General features: G+C 43.0%; 1 protein-coding gene across 1 annotated transcript; it reads right to left on the reverse strand.

Annotated features, from left to right (window-relative positions):
• Positions 1 to 434: 434 nt before the first annotated feature.
• Positions 435 to 12,188, reverse strand: UCHL1 (ubiquitin C-terminal hydrolase L1). Its single transcript, XM_006068208.4, has 9 exons — positions 12,040 to 12,188; positions 11,896 to 11,907; positions 11,288 to 11,416; positions 8,372 to 8,522; positions 6,392 to 6,477; positions 6,267 to 6,314; positions 5,377 to 5,443; positions 4,425 to 4,483; positions 435 to 854 (listed from the first exon to the last, which is right to left on the reverse strand). Exons 1-9 carry the CDS (start codon positions 12,070 to 12,072, stop codon positions 768 to 770), a joined length of 672 nt encoding a protein of 223 aa, XP_006068270.1. The 5' UTR covers positions 12,073 to 12,188; the 3' UTR covers positions 435 to 767.
• Between the last annotated feature and the right edge of the window lie 4,155 nt (positions 12,189 to 16,343).

The raw sequence follows: 16,343 nt of genomic DNA on the forward strand, positions 1-16,343 counted from the left end.
CTTGTAAGGGGACAGGTAGTTACTAGGCTTATCATAGCAATCATTTCATGATGTATTTAAATGTCGAATCACCATGTTATAATCTAAAACTAACAATGTATTATCAACTTATTTAAATAACTGCTCCAAAAAAGTCTAATTAAAAAAAAAAGCCTATAGGAACACACAGTTAACATATACTTTGGGTAAACTCCAGGAGTTGGTGATGGACAGGGAGGCCTGGAGTGCTGCAGTTCATAGGGACGCAGTCGGACACGACTGAGCAACTGAACTGATAGGAAAAAATCTAGAAACACACTGAACTGATAATAATTTCATGATAATTTTCTTTCCAGTACTGTAAAAGTTCTTATATAGAAGGTATATATGTAATTGCTATGAAACTTTGGGATATATTGGAGGGAAGAAAAAATGAAAACCAGTTTAGGCTTATCTCTTACCAGCAGAAAACTTTTATTCAAGGACAAACCACATCCAAGGCCTTAACTTACAGACACAAACCAAAGTAGCCATTAAAGCATCAGATATTGAGGTACAAGACACAACGCGGGGAATGCTTCACCATCACAGGCTGATGCCAAACTTGCTCCATCAACAGCTGAGCTCTGCCAGTGTGGGGGCGTGGTTGAGGGTAAGTGCTTATCTGCAGAACCGAAGGAGAACAGCTGTGCTCTACAAGTACTGAAGCATTTTATACCAGCATTGGGGGGGATATACTTTCACAATGAAGGGAAGAGGGGGAGAAGCAAAGTGCCCCCCATGGGGCATTAGGCTGCCTTGCAGAGGGCCACAGCAGAGAAGCGCACCTCCCCCTGCTCACGCTCAGTGAATTCTCTGCAGACCTTGGCAGCGTCCTGAGGAGGAGGAAAGTTGTGAATTAAGTTCTAAACACCAAACAGCTCAAAATGAACATTTCAAGGGAAAATTATCACTGAGATCCGCAAAGTGCACCCTGACCAACTTTAAACCTCCCAACAAACTTGAATACCAGGGCTTAAGACAAGAGGGGAAAAAAAAAATCAGGTGATGGGAAAGACAAGGACCCACATCACAGATGGGGCTTCAGAAGCCCTGACTGCCGCCAGCAAATGCTTGGTGCTCCTGCCACCTTGTGCTGGCTTTGACAAGTACACCCTCTTCCCCTCAAATCCAGACACAAAACTGACTTCTCTTCATTAGGGAAAAGTAAACGTTTTGGTGGTGGTATCGTGTCCCACTCTTGCGACCCCATGGACTACAGCCTGCCAGGTTCCTCTGTCCATGAGATTCTTCAGGCAAGAATACTGACTGGAGTGGGTTGCCATTTCCTTCTCCAGGGGAAAGTAAACCACTTACAAAATTTAAGTATCTGGCATTCCAGGTACAGGTAAATAACTGCCTAGATATTTAGGGAATGCCATGAATTACTAATTCTAAAACCCAGATTACAAAGAATAAGGACAGAAAATTGGTCCCAATGTTAGCTGCTGAATGCTAGGGTTTAAGTGTATTGGGATCAGAATATTGATCATTGTTCAATTTGTAAAAAGTCCAGTAGAAGGAGTCCAACCAAAATATTAAATGTAAGACCTTTAAGAGGCTATTGGATGCTCTGACAGAAAACCATCACGGAACTCTAGTTCCCAAGGTCTAAAATATCACCAACCTGATCAGTTTTGGCCCTTAGAAAGCATCAACCATACCCTGGTTTTCTTCCTGCTTTGGAACCACTCAGAAAAACTGTAGGGGATCTAAAGTAATATTCTATCAGAATTTTTAATACATTGGTATTACAGACTGCCTTCCCCAAATCCACTTGCCTTTAGGACCTATGGTGTTCATTACCATTAAGGGTGTGCCTCTAAAGACAACAGCCATCTGCTACACGCACACTAAGCAGTGACCTAATTCACTCAAATTTAAGATGCTTGGGTTAAGTTTATGTATTTTCTCACCAGTTTAGCAAGTTGATTTGGAGTATAACCTAGGGCTTCCCTGATAGCTCAGTTGGTAAAGAATCCGCCTGCAATGCAGGAGACCCCGGTTTGATTCCTGGGTCGGGAAGATCTGCTGTAAAAGGGAAAGGCTACCCACTCCAGTGTTCTTGGGCTTCCCTGGGGGCTCAAACAGTAAAGAATCTGCCTTCAATGTGGGAGACCCTGGGTTGGGAAGATCCCCTGGAGAAGGGAAAAGCTACCCACCACTCCAGTATTCTAGCCTAGAGAATTCCCTGGACTGTGTATAGTCCACGGGGTTGCAAAGAGTTGGACACGACTGAGTGACTTTCACTTTCACTTAGATAACCTAAAACATCTCTAACCATATAGGACCAGTCTTAGGAAAAGAATTCACACTAAGATGCTGGCTGACTGTAATATAGTTTTGTGTTTTTTAACAAAAAGGTTTTTACCTTCCCCACACCTCATAAATTCTACTCACAGAAGTTTTAGGTACTCTATGAAGAGTACATTTTATGGTACAGGCATACCGCATTTTATTGCACTTCACTTTACTAGGCTTTGAAGATACTGCATTTTTTCCTTTTTTACACAAATTGAAGCTTGGTAACAACCCTACACGGAGTTAAGTCTACTGGCAGCACTTTCCCAGTGCATTTGCTCACTTTGTACGTGTGTCACATTCTGGTAACCCTCATAGTATTTCAAACTTTTCATTAAAATTAAATTTGTTATGGTTATCAGTGATCTTTGATGTTCCTATTGCAAAAATACTGACTCACTGAAGGCTCAGGCAATAGTCAGCAATTCTTAGCAATACTTTAAATTAAGCTATGTATATTGTTTTTTTAGACATAATGCTATTGCACACTTAAACATGGTTCTTATATACACTGGGAAACCAAAAAAGTCAACTCTTGTGATACCCACTTTATTGCGATGGTCTGGAACTGAACCCACAATGTGAGGCGTGCCTGTATTAGTACAACCTTAGATAGGAGTTAAGTATGCACCTGGGAAACTTTATTAGAAGGACCAGAGCCTTTAATCCAAGTAGGATGCAACAAGAATTACTGCCCCTATTCTTTTTCTCCCCCACAAGTGAATCCTGACTCTCATGCAAACCCCCATCCTGTTTCTCTAGGTCTAGTTCTCATTCCGTATCACCATTCTCAGGTACCCCTGGTATATCCAAGAATTAGCTGTGACTGATCTCAGGTGTATATGAAAGCTGGCTAGAGAAAGGGACCCTCCCTCCAAGAATGGCATCATTTGGTCCACGAACACCTTGAGGTCACCAGGCCTATGGCGTTCCAAAGACACGTCTATTATAAAGGCAGTATTGTAGAGCGGCTAAGAGCACAGACAGCCCAACTATCTGAAGCTTGATTCTACAGTTTGTCATTGACCGTGGGCATCACTCACCTCTGCACTTCAGCTTCCTCACCTGTAAAATGTGAGTGACTACCTCACAGCATCATTGAAAGGACTGTGAAACAGGTAATTAACGTAGTACAGCATCTAGCCTGGAGTCGGCAAACTGCAATGTGTGGGCCAAATCCAGCCTGCTGCCTATTTTTGTGAATAAAGTTTAAGTGGAACACAGCCATACGCATTCATTTAGACACTGCCTATGGGCTGCCTTGGAGCTGTCACAGAAGAACTGAATACATGCAACAGAGCCCATATGCCACAGGAAGCCTAAAATATTTCCTGGCTCGTCACAGAAAAAGTTTTTGCCAACTCCCTGTCTGCACATAAGCACGCCAAGGAGTTTAGCTTTTATTACGACAAATGAAGAAGTTATATCTTAACATCATGTTCAATTTTATTACAATTAAGTAATTTTCCTTTATAAAAGCAAACTGATTCAACTCTAGATTCATTTTTAGGGTGAAGTGGACTAGTCTGCCAGTTCTGTTTTAGAATTAAGAGCTATCTGCAGTCACTTGTACCAGGATGGTTACATAGTGACCCTGAATCTTAAAGTTCTTTTCAGGCATGTTGTGAATTTGCTTCTTTTGACCTGTAAACAGTGGAGTGACCATGTGGGAAGAAAAAACTCAAAAGAGTTAACCACATAACCAGAATTCACAGGTCAAGACTGATCCACAGTCAGCTGTCAGAGACGGATTAGGCAAGGCTTGGGTTGCTATTCCGTGAGTCTGAGTCAGTGGCTATGGTGTAATCTGACAATGGTCACCTTAATCCCACAGGGAAGTAAGCAATGACTTTCAGGCTAATTCTAACTGTGGGCTAAAGACAGAATACAAGACAGATTATTATCAGGGCTGCTTCTAAAGCATCTTGTTTAAAACCCTTTGCATAAAATGAGGTAGATAGAATTACTAAAATGATCTTTAAGCCCTAAAGACTGCTCTTATCCCAGATGATTGATGCTGCTGTACAGAAACAAGTCTGCATTTCAGAACAGACAAACTGGCTAACACAATGTGGGCCCCAGTGGAAATGGATGCCACAGATTACCTGCAGCAGCGAGTCCTCTGAGCTGGTGCCATGGTTCACCGGAAAAGGCATCCGTCCATCTGAAACAGAAAAGCCAGGCATGTCGGTTCTCTCTCCATGTTTTCTGGCCACTGTGCTTGTCCCACTTAAAGGCAAGCTTTAGATTCTTCCAAATACAACTACCGCTCCCACCGAGGGAAGGCTGCCTACAAACAGGCTGGAAATGAGGGTCAAGTGTTCCTAGTATCCATCCCAGGCATTCTAATCTACAAGCACCAAGACCACACAAGCCCAATCCAGCGACCTAACAGCAGGGTTTGTGCCCATCTCTCGAGAAGGACCACAGCACAGAAGTTAGATGCAGTCTGTAGGTACACGAAGGTGGAGGCAAGACAAAGGGATCTTTGAGATTTCATGTGTCCCTCAACAACTGCTGACTGGCCCCAAGTTTTCCTTGCCCTTGCTTGCCCATAGGTAGTATCCTGGCTTGAGATAACACAGCTGCAAGTCTTTCCCCATTAATACAAAGGGGATGACTCCTAAAACAGAGATGGATGATCTTCCTCGTTGCCTGTAAAACCAGCTAATAGGAATTACCCCCAACATGTCTAAATTCTTTTTACACAGATCAGGTCATGTTTAAGTATTTATTTCCTTCTAAAAGTATTCCTTGTCTGAAAAGGATGATGGTGGAGACTATACTGGTGATGCTACAGTAGAAGGTAGAAGACAGAATCTGAACGCGTATCTTGAAGTGGCTGACCCATTCTCTTTACTGGTTTGTGACTAAATCCATTCATTCCACTGGTCAGCTGTCTGAGGGAGGTACTCTGGGCACAACAAGGGTTAAATGCCCCCATAAGAGCTTAAAGATATACTAAGTGCAGCCATAAAGCCCCACACCAGTACTCTAAGAGGAACTATGTGTGAGAGAATGCATGCAGTTACATTAGACTCCAAAAGTGAAACATACCAAGTTCATAGAGGTGGCCATCCACGTTGTTAAACAGAATAAAATGGAAGTTCACTTTGTCATCTACCTGAAGAGAATCAAGACATTTTTTTCGAAAATGAGAATTTTTACTGTATTATATATACTGCATTTAAAAATAAAGGTGAAAGAAAAAATTAAGATATAAATGACATAACATTGAATAAGTTTAAGGTGTACAATCTGTTGATTTGATATCTGTATTTTGCAATATACAATAAGCAGGACCTAATTTGTTAAAGTCCCTAATATGCTTGAACCAACTTGCCTATGTATTATTTTAAATGATTAGAGCTAATATCTATTTCCCATATATTAGGTTTTATTCTAAGACCATTAAAGTAGATATACAGTAACTATCAGAACTCTTAAGACTTGCTTTTTACTGAGGAAGAAATTAAGACTTCAGGAGGATAAGCATCTCACCCAAGGTCAAGACTAGATAGTGGCAGAGCCAACTAGGGTTGTATAAACTTAAATCTAACAGTTGACTCGAAGGCTCTGTTATTACTGATATACCTAAGTCATCTAGAAACTGTTAGTCCTTGCTGGTCTAGCTTGCTCTCCAACTGACTAAGAGTATCTAAAATGTTCATTACTAAGAAGAGTGTTACTCACTCTACTAGACCCATTTGAGTCTACATAAAACATTATCAGCCTGAATTTACTCAAGACTGTGTCAACTGCCAATTAGCTATTTTGAGGAGCCATTTTTATGAACAGGTCTGGTCAAGGCATTATTTTGGTAGAACGTTCTGGCATTCCTCGGCCTTGAGTAGACACATGTGCTGGATCCTGCTGAGAGGTTTTTGCACAGGTTTCTGGGGAAACACAGAGGACACCTGGACCACCTGGCTTTAACTTGTATTTACCCGACATTGGCCTTCCTGTGCCACGGCATCGTGGGCTGCCTGAATGGCCTGCGGAAAACAGAGGCGAGTTAGCACAGAAACCTCCAGAGTACTAAAAATCAATGTTCTAGCAGTTCTCTTCCTACCTCATTCTTTTCAAAGCACTTTGCTCTGTCTTCAGGGGACAACTTCTCTGTTTCAGAAAGAAACTGTTTCAGAACAGACCCATCCTCTGGGGGGAAAAAAAACCAAAAGCATCATTAGTACAGGTATAATGTGAATGGGTGCACATTTACTGGAGACATCACATCCTTGGTCATGTTTGGCAACCTGAAATTTTACCACGGCCTCAAAGGATAGGAATGAGCTGTCCCCTCCCCAGCCCCTTTCTCCAACCACTCGCTTCTCACTGCATTCAAACCAGAGAACTCTCCCTTCTTCTAGGGGGTTCAGGCTCCTCCTTACATCTCCCTGGCTCCCCAACCCCTTCATCTTCCACTTCACCCTCATCTCTTTGATCACATCTGTTACAGCACTGATCCAACTGCAGCACCTGAGATTTCTGATGCCATAAAGGCAGAACTGTCTTGTCTAGTCCTGTCATCTACAGCACTACCCATGCATAATGAATGTTTACTGCATACGTGATGAAGCATTCAAATCTAGTAATGGTTCTCAAACCAAGACTTATTTCAGGGCAAAGAAAAGCAATCTTAGTAATATGGTTATCCAGACAGACATCAACCTAAAGACCTGAAATGCAAAGCACCTAACAGTTGGCCTAGAACAGCTGACTAGCCGATGGTGGGCGTCAACATTGTGTCACTGCTCAGTGTGTACGAAGCAACAGCACCTCGCATTTCAAAAGACCTCGATTTGAATTTTCAGCTCTAAATGTTTCAGATTTAGTAAATACACACCATTCAAAATTCGGAAGTTACAGGAAACGTCTCATAACTTTATGAGGAGAACTATGACTCAGATTAGGCCTATGGCACCATCAGGACCATGTCTACAGATTTACAGTATCTGCAGTTGCAGGAATACAACATTCTAAGGAAAATGATACTTACTGCAGAAGATATAAAAAGGACCAAGCTACAACTTTTTAATATGACTATGCTGAGTCAATTATTTGAAAAAGCAGCTTCTAGAAGATCTGGTCCCTTTATGGCTGGATAACCCCCTGCTTTTTAATTTCGAAATTATGCAAAGAGTCGAGTCTGAACCACAATTCCTTTGTTAAAAAAGTTATCTGACCTGCTACAAGCGACAGCATGGACTCTTAGATGAAGTTCTTCAGTTCTCAGCCACCCCCATCCACTGTCTAAATCAGGAGCTGGCAAACTACTGCTGCCTATCTTTGTAAATAAAGTTTTACTGGAACACAGCCACATCCACTGCTTTACATCTTGTCTAAGGCTGCTCTTACTTATAGCACTACAAGGCAAAGAACATATGGCCCTCAAAGCCTAAACGACTTACTCTTTGGCTTTTAAATGTGTTGACCCTTGGCCTAAATCATCTATAATGCCATGTATTTTAGCATTGTTAGCACTGTTAATTGAGCTTCTGACAACTTCAGGGCTAAGACTCATCTCTTCTATGTCCTCCACAGTACCCGCTGGAGGCAGGCTAAAACCCCTGACCCAGCTTTGGTCAGAGATGGATCTTTCAAGGTGCTGGGCTGTGGCTATGCCCCTGCAGGATCTCCTGCTGCTTTAGGCCATGTTAGTTCTCCTGTGGCTTATGAGACACTGTACCATTAAACAAAGGTCCTAAAGGCTGGTATTTTATGGCTTAACATCAACTCTAGCTCTTTAGAATTGTTGAGACTAGACCAGGAACACATGACAATCATGACAATTTTCTGTCTGCTCATGGGAAACCCAAGAGTCTGACTCTCCAGGTGGAGGAAGCCATACCACGCTTCTTGGAAAATGAGCTTCCCTTCCTCAAGAGAAAGAACAATGAGAATTCACCTGCTGATCCTATATGCATGAGTAGGTTTTCAAAAAAATTTTAAGGCAATGGCTTTGCTGAATAGACCCTTGGGAATGTTGGAAGGAAGCACTGCAGTTAACTGAAGATCAACTAGAGGGTGACTGGCCTCAAAACCCACTCACCAAACTCCAGTTTGTCCTGATTATTGGCCACTGCATGAATGAGTCCGATGGTTCCACAGGAGTTGCCAATGGTCTGCTTCATGAAGTACACCTTGGGACTGACTTCTTGTCCCTTCAGCTCTTCAATTTGTTTTTTCCTGAAGTTCTCATGCTGTGAGTTCAAGAAGACATTTTTACATCTCAAAATGCAAATGCAAAGAACAGATGGCAGCACAGAGAGTTCTAGTGCCTAAATGGAGACACAAGTGGGATGTGTGACTAGGAGTCTTGGTCCTAGGTGCTGGCTGGCACCCAGAGAATGGCCCGTCTGCCTCCCATACCAAGTCAGCCCGCGGGGTTCTGAGAGGCGCAGACACTCCACCCTGCAGCTGCAGTGCAGCAGCGGCCTTGGATTGTAGCCCAGGTTTGTCTAGACGCCACTGCCACCTTTTAGCTTGAGATGGATGGTGTGCTGAAGTCAGAAAAACAGACAAGTTCCTTCTTTCCTTCCTTTTAACACCAACAACTGTATCTTACACATGCACTCCAATCAAAAGCGATGGTCAATTGAATGCCCAAGAACACCAGCTAGTTTACACCTCTTTATTCTTTGAAGTTATTCTAGTCTAAGTACATGTCACTTCAAAAACAAAACTATAGAAAGGAACAATTTAAAGAAATTAACTACTCCCTCATGTTTTTAATAAAAAACTGCCTGCAATGCAGACACGGGTCTGATCCCTGGGTCAGGGAGATCCCCTGGAGAAGGACATGGCAACCCATTCCAGTTATTCTTGCCTGGGAAATCTCATGGACAGAGGAGCCTGGTGGGTTACAGTCCATGGGGTTGCAAAGAGTCGGACATGACTGAGCAACTAAACAACAACTTTTAGGGAGGAAAGACAACTGGTCTAGCATGCTGGATTGTGAGTTCATAAAAATTTCTCCTGAAAGAAATAGGAGACACTTGTTTCTTTGCCCATTATACACTACAGAAATACTAATTTTTACAACCAGTATAAATCGTACAGAACCCAATAAGTATGTATATTTCTAATTCTAGTAGCCTTGCATTATTTTACATGGAATTGAAGTTTCAGCTTTGTCTGTGGTACTATCAGAGGTATAAGCTCTCTTGTCACATAAGATCAACTCCAAGTAGTAGGACGTTCTAGCATCATCTACTGTACTTGAATTGAGCTTCCATCGACAGTTAAGGATTTTCACTTTTCTAAAAAAAGATTTAATTTTTCGTAACGGGGTAGCATCATCCTTTATGGTTGTCTGAACTCCTGCATGGCGACACTTCTGTAACTGTTTCATGATCACTTAAAATGTTGTAGAAGTAGTCCATTTAGGATTTCATAATATTCTTTGACAAAATTAGATGCTTTCTAAATTAACATTAGCTTTTTGGAAGCCCGCCTATAAACCTCAACTTGCTTTCAATCTGCTTCACTATTTAGCCCAGAAGGTGTTTTGTGTCACAAAATAGGCATTCACTGAATCTGATAGACTTAACTAGAGCTAAAGGAAAAAGTATTGGGCTCTCTCAAGCACAAAATGTTCAATCCAGAATGTTCTCTAACCAAGAGCTGCTTGATCCAGCAAAATGAGACCAGTGGGCTTTTGTAAGACAAATACGCTTCTCCACTGCCTCCCAGAGGCCTTGCCTTTTGAGTGCTGCAGCTCAAAAACGCCCGAGTCATCATGGTTCCTCTAATAAGAAACCTCTGTGAGAGGCTCAAATGAGAGAAAACTGCATTTGATTTGATCTACAGGGAACATACTTTGACTTGCAATTATTTGGGAACTCCATTTTCACCTAAGTGAAAATTCAGTAACAAACGTGTCGGTGGGATTATCCTAATAGCTTTTAATAACTGTTTTTAACCCCCAATACTTGGCCCATTGGAGGAACACCTGAACTTTCCAAAGGCTTAATTTATACTGAGATGTTTCTAGAAATGTCGCCTTAGGATGCTGCGAGTTAAACTCACTGTTTGGAACGATGCCCCACAGGCTAATGCCCCTGGAGTTTCACTTAAGCAAAATTCAACCACTCCTAATCAGGGATCGAGTGGCAGCACTTTAAGACAGACAAAGCCATGCTCACAAGTGGGATTCCGTACAGCCAAGACAATCACCTAGCCACGTTTTTATATCTGATACTCAGTCTTTGAGGTACATCCATGCATATTTGCAGGAGGAAGACCATCTAAAGAGAAATGAAAAAGCATTTCCAAGACAGGTCTAATGTCCACCTGTTCAATAAGCTACAAGGTCAGAGAGCTAGAAGGTGATTTCCACACCGGAACCAGGCACAGTGATTAAGCTTTAGAAAAACAAATAAGAGAGACTAAAAAAAACAAGTGTGTAAGTTGTAGGGAGTGGAGGGTTGGGAAGAAACCCCTGTATCCACTGAGGGGCCCAGGCAGTAGAGGCGTAAAATTAAAGAACCTATTGTTTATATCGGGTTTAGGCACACCGAGATCCCTCCATTTTACACCAAGGTGGGAGTCTAAGAGGGAACCAGACAATAAAACTACAGATCACAGCCCTTAAAGGCAAACAATCGGCCAGCCACTCCTTGGCGTGAAAAGATCGGAAAAGCCTAGGGTCAACCCGACTCACGAGTAGGATGAACAATCTTCCTGGATAATCAGGATGATGGAACCGAGATGCTGCTTCTCTTCCAAGTTTAAAGCAATGCTGATGGACGCGAGACAACACAATCAACTCAATAAACAGGACCCCCAGGGAGTAAAGAACCACTAAAGTGTGAATTCTCCCTCCATCCCCGACAAGGAAGAGGCAGTGTGCCAGGACTGGGCGGCCAGAACGGGAGGAGACCCTACACCGTCTTCAACGCCTCACTCGAGTTTGGGGGCAGCGCGCACAGCGCAGAGCCTGCGCACCCCGGGCCCCACGCCCTACCTGCGCCGTGAGCGGAAAGAGCAGCAGCAGCGCGCAGGCCGGCGCTGGCACCGAGCCCAGAGACTCCTCCTCCAGTCCCAGAACATCCTCGAAGCGCCACTGGCCGGCGACCCCCAGCCGGGTCAGCACCTGCGGAGAGGAAATAGGGCGGCCATGTGCGGAGACCCAGAAGTGCGAGCCCCCGCCGGGAGGCGGGCGGAGGCGGCGGGCGCGGGCTCCGCATCCTCGCGCCCCTACACGGGCCTGGGAGGAGCCTGGCCCAGCCCCGCCCCGCCCCCCACCCCAGCCGGGCGCAATGACACAGCACAAAGCGCGGCCCACACGTGGCTCCCGCGACGCCCGGGCATCCTAGCCCGCGCGCCCCGCGCCACGCCCTCGGGAGCTCGGCCTCGCGCTCGCATCTGGGCGCAGCCTCCTCCATCCCACCCCCAACCGGTTTCGCAGAGTCACCGCCGCCCCCCATGCAGCAGCAGCGAGAGGGCGCCCGGGCCGCGCCCCAGCCCCCCCGCCTCTGGAGTGCGCAGGGTGCCGCTGGGTCTCCGCAAAACAGCCGAAGGCGCCTCGGTGCTCCCGAGGGTAGGACAGAGGCAGCGCGAGACGTCACTCACTTTGTTCAGCATCTGAAAAGCAAATGCAAAGAAAAAAAAAAAAAAGCAAAGATAAAAGCAGTCAGCGATACGCTACCTAGCGAGGGCTGACCCTCGGCCCTGCGCTCCCCGCCACCCCCGGGTAACCATGCACCTGACGCTCACCTCGGGGTTAATCTCCATTGGTTTGAGCTGCATCTTCGCGGACGTCGAAACGAACACAACCCAGAGAAGCGAAAAAACAGCGAGCGGAGCCGCCCAGGCTGCAGCTATAAGGCGGCGGCCTGACGCATTGTGGGTGCCTGCGCAGGGGGAGCAAAGGCAAAACCAAGTGAGGGGAAACGGTCAGTCGCCGCCAAATAGGCACGAATCCCCCCATGCGCCGCGCAGAGTGGTACGGCCTAGCCCCCAAACCTTGCAGTCTCACTTGCTGGTGAGATAATCTGGTGGTTGTGAAGATGGGTTTTGTTGGTAGGTGTTTCTTGCATGTGTGGAGCAGTCCTTTTGATGCAGTCTAATTTTTTGCGAAGTTTCTGGAAAACCACGTTTTGGACCATCCCAATTACCTGAAAGCTTAGAGTCTCTGAAGCATTGAGAAAAAAACCAAATTCAACAGGTATATATTTAATATGAATATAAATGTCTTCCAAATCTAGCAGCAGTTTGCATTTGACCTTAAATAATTCATCCTCCATGTTAAATCAAACAAGCACCGAGATTCGTTTTTAATTGACCGCCTAGAATAAAACATAGTCTGTAACATAGCATTTATTGCATTAGTAATGCTGATGTAATGTGATTCCCAGGGAGGAATTGGTTGATCTTGGGGAAGCGGTAGAGACGGGGGATGTGAGTGTAATACAGGACACAGAGAAGGCAGGCTGTCGGAGACTTTAGAAAACAGATCCAGTGGATAGACAGGTATGATTTGAAGACAAGAGGCTGTAAAAGGAAAAGCTTTTTTTTTTTTCTGTCAAGGAATGTGAGACTTGAAAAATAAAATGTTAAGTTCATGATAGAATAGAAGAAGAAAGGTAACGGCAGCTAAAGAAACCACTGTTCTTTAATGATCTCAAGTGGGGTTTGGGTTTTTCTACCAGCATATTCAAAAGATGGAGACAACATATGCCTAAGAATGAATAAAAAGTGGAACAAAATTTGTAAGAATAGTGCAGGAAAGCTTAACCTCAGAATGAAGCAGGGCTTGCTGAATAGTAAGGAAACAAGAAGATTGGGTATTTTTTTATTTATGCTCAAAACAAAACAATGATAATGGTGAAAGAATAGACTTACCATTTAGGGGATTCAAGGTTAAAAGATGACAGAGAGAAGGGAGGGGATCTGCCTTTTTTTTTTTTACACAGTTTTACAGTGGATCACTTTTTTTGCATGTCATCTCACTTAACCCTTAGACGAGACAGTGAAGAAACTCTTCTTAGTGCAGTTTTGCAGCTCAGAATCCATGGCTCAGGGAGGTTAATTTCCTTTAAGATCACAATTGAAAGGGCAGACTGAGAAGTAAACCCTGGTAAATTGGACTCAATGAGTCCATTCTCTATCCAAAACTCTACTACATCCCACTTCTATTTTCTTCCCATTTTTGCCATCAGAAAAAATTACCTTCACATGGAAAATAAGAGAGGAAACGATATTTGTAAGAAGAATTTAATGGATGAATGTTATAGTATGTAAATTATGCCTCAGTAAAGTTGCTTCTTAAAAAAAAAGAAAGTCAAGACAGACGAATAGTAGTACAAGAATAGTTGGCTACATTAAATTCATTCTTGCCTTTAAGACAGGACAAATTACATCCCAATTTACATCATTTTTTTCAGCAAGCACTGATTAAGCACCTAACCTACTGTGTGATGGGGATACATAGGTGACAGAGTAGCTTCTGACATGGAGCTCTTATCAGTTAATAAGAATGGTGTGGGAGGAAGTTGAGCTCGGGGCACTTAGCCTAGGGAATCAGGAGGGCTTCCCAAAGGAAGTGACATTTAACATAAGGCTGATAGACCCATAGAAGTTAGCAGATGACAGTTATTACCAAAGTAAATAGTAAAAGAAGTAATGATAACATTTTGAGGGATCGTTATTAAACGTCATTCATTCATTAATTCATTCATTCAACAAATATATATATATATCAGGGCCCTATTATGTGTCAGGAAGCATCAGAGCAATGAATAAAACAGCTCCCTACCTACAAGAAGATGCCATAGACTGGACATGAACAGACTGTATTCTAATCTTTAAAAAACAAAAAGAGATGGTAAAGGGAGAATATATTTAGCTCTGGAGATTTAATATCAGTGGTTAGCCAAATTCTCAGACTCATAATTAATAAACTCTTAGGAAAAATAGAATGGTTGCATCTAGAACAAGTGATGTCTACCAGCACTTACCTCCTTTTCTTTAGGACTTGCTAGCCAGATGGACTGGTAGAACACTTCTCAGTGTATTCTTTCTTCATACTGCCTGAGTTGCCATCCCTTGATCTTGTAGTTGAAGTGGTTGTAGAGCTTATTTAAGTTACTTTCCCTTTAAAAAAGGAAGTACTGCTGAATGGAGTAATCTCAGCCTGCAGCCACCTGGCAGTAGTTCTGACCCCACCTTGTACAGTTTTACTGGTGCCGAGAGTGCACGCATGCAAGCAAGAATAAGCAATCTAAATAGCAGAATTGTGCGGCTCAGAGAAATAAGTTAAAAGAAGATGGCGAAATTTGATAGAGATTTTTGGTTGTACAAAATGGTTGTACACCCCTATGAATATACCAAAAAACTTTCAATGGGTCAATGTATCTTAGCAAAGCTGTTAAAAATGTAATAGGGATATGTATGAAGCTCTGCGCATCGATCATCATCGTACAGTTCGCCTTTATAGTCACTTGGTTTTGATTCTGTGGTTTTGAAAGTATGTAATTGGAAAATATCAAGTGAAAAATAAGTCCACAACATTTTGTTTATCATCATTAAAAATTAATGGACAAAGATCAGAAGGAAAAATATGTTAAAAAATCGATTAAACGTGCAGTGTAAACATGGAATAGACCTGTTATAGGTGGAAAAATAAAATCAGTGAGTGGATAAGCTGTCCTTCATAACTAAAGAGGACATTTCTGATTCACCAGAAGTAGGATTTTTATCATAAGTGGTTTTTGTTTTTAGCAACAATAAAGATTTGGGACGGACCCTTTAAAAAATAACCTTTTTTTATTCTAATCACTAATAAGACAGATATTCAAATGACCTTGGTAGAACAGTTCTAGAGTGTATGGAAGTCAATCCTGAAGCCTCATCCCTAAGGCTAATCCTTCAGCATTCCCCAGTGGTTTTGTAAATAGGTATTTCCCTGTATTAAATCCCATTCTGTCTAAAATACCTAGAGGAGTTTTGGACTCCTGCGTTGGTATAGTGCAGTCATGTCAGTAGCGGTACATGACATGATTTTAGGTGAATCACAAACGTGGAACAGTTATTTGTTTTAATGTGCATCATAAAAGCTGTATGTTCTTGTGAAAGTGAAATGGTTAGTCAAAAATGAAAGTCGTTAGTCATGTCTGACTCTTTGCGCCCCTATGAACTGTGTAGCCCACCAGGTTCCTCTGTCCATGGGATTCTACAGGCAAGAATACCGGAGTGGGTTGCTGTTTCCTCCTCCTGGGAATCTTCCCAACCCAGGGGTTGAACCTGTGTCTCTTATATCTAACCTGCATTGGCAGGCAGGCTACCACTAGCACCACCTGGGAAGTTGAAGGGGTAGAGTACACATTGTCTTTATGAAGGCAAGTGACTTGAGCCCTGGAGCTGCTGCTGCTGCTAAGTCACTTCAGTCGTGTCCAACTGTGTGCAACCCCATAGACAGCAGCCCACCAGGCTCCCCCGTCCCTGGGATTCTCCAGGCAAGAACAGTGGAGTGGGTTGCCATTTCCTTCTCCAATGCATGAAAGTGAAAAGTCAAAGTGAAGTCGCTCAGTCCTGTCCGACTCTTTGCGACCCCATGGACTGCAGCCTACCAGGCTCCTCCATCCATGAGATTTTCCAGGCAAGAGTACTGGAGTAGGGTGCCATTGCCTTCTCCAGGATATAATAAATAAGATTTATCTGTTAAAATTGGTTTACGAAGGGTGCTTCAGAGGTGTTTGTTACATATACCCTTTTACATATATATGGATATATATATATAAAGGATATGTGTTACATATATCCTTTTACATATATCCTTGTTACATATATATGTTACATATGCTAATCCATGAGATTAGCATATGGGGGATATGCTAAGCAGAAAAAATTTATATCTATAAATATACCAGGAAGAAATACCTTCTCAACAGTACTGCTGAGTTTTAAGACCTAACCAGGCATTTTTTTTCAGAACCTTTTGAGTGAATAAATCAATGTATAGATGTCTAGTGTCTTGGTTTCAGTGGCCTAAGAATGTGAAGGAATTAAAACAAAAAACC

The sequence above is a fragment of the Bubalus bubalis genome, chromosome 7 (genome assembly GCF_019923935.1).
Source record: "Bubalus bubalis isolate 160015118507 breed Murrah chromosome 7, NDDB_SH_1, whole genome shotgun sequence".
Classification (NCBI taxonomy): Eukaryota; Metazoa; Chordata; class Mammalia; order Artiodactyla; family Bovidae; genus Bubalus; species Bubalus bubalis.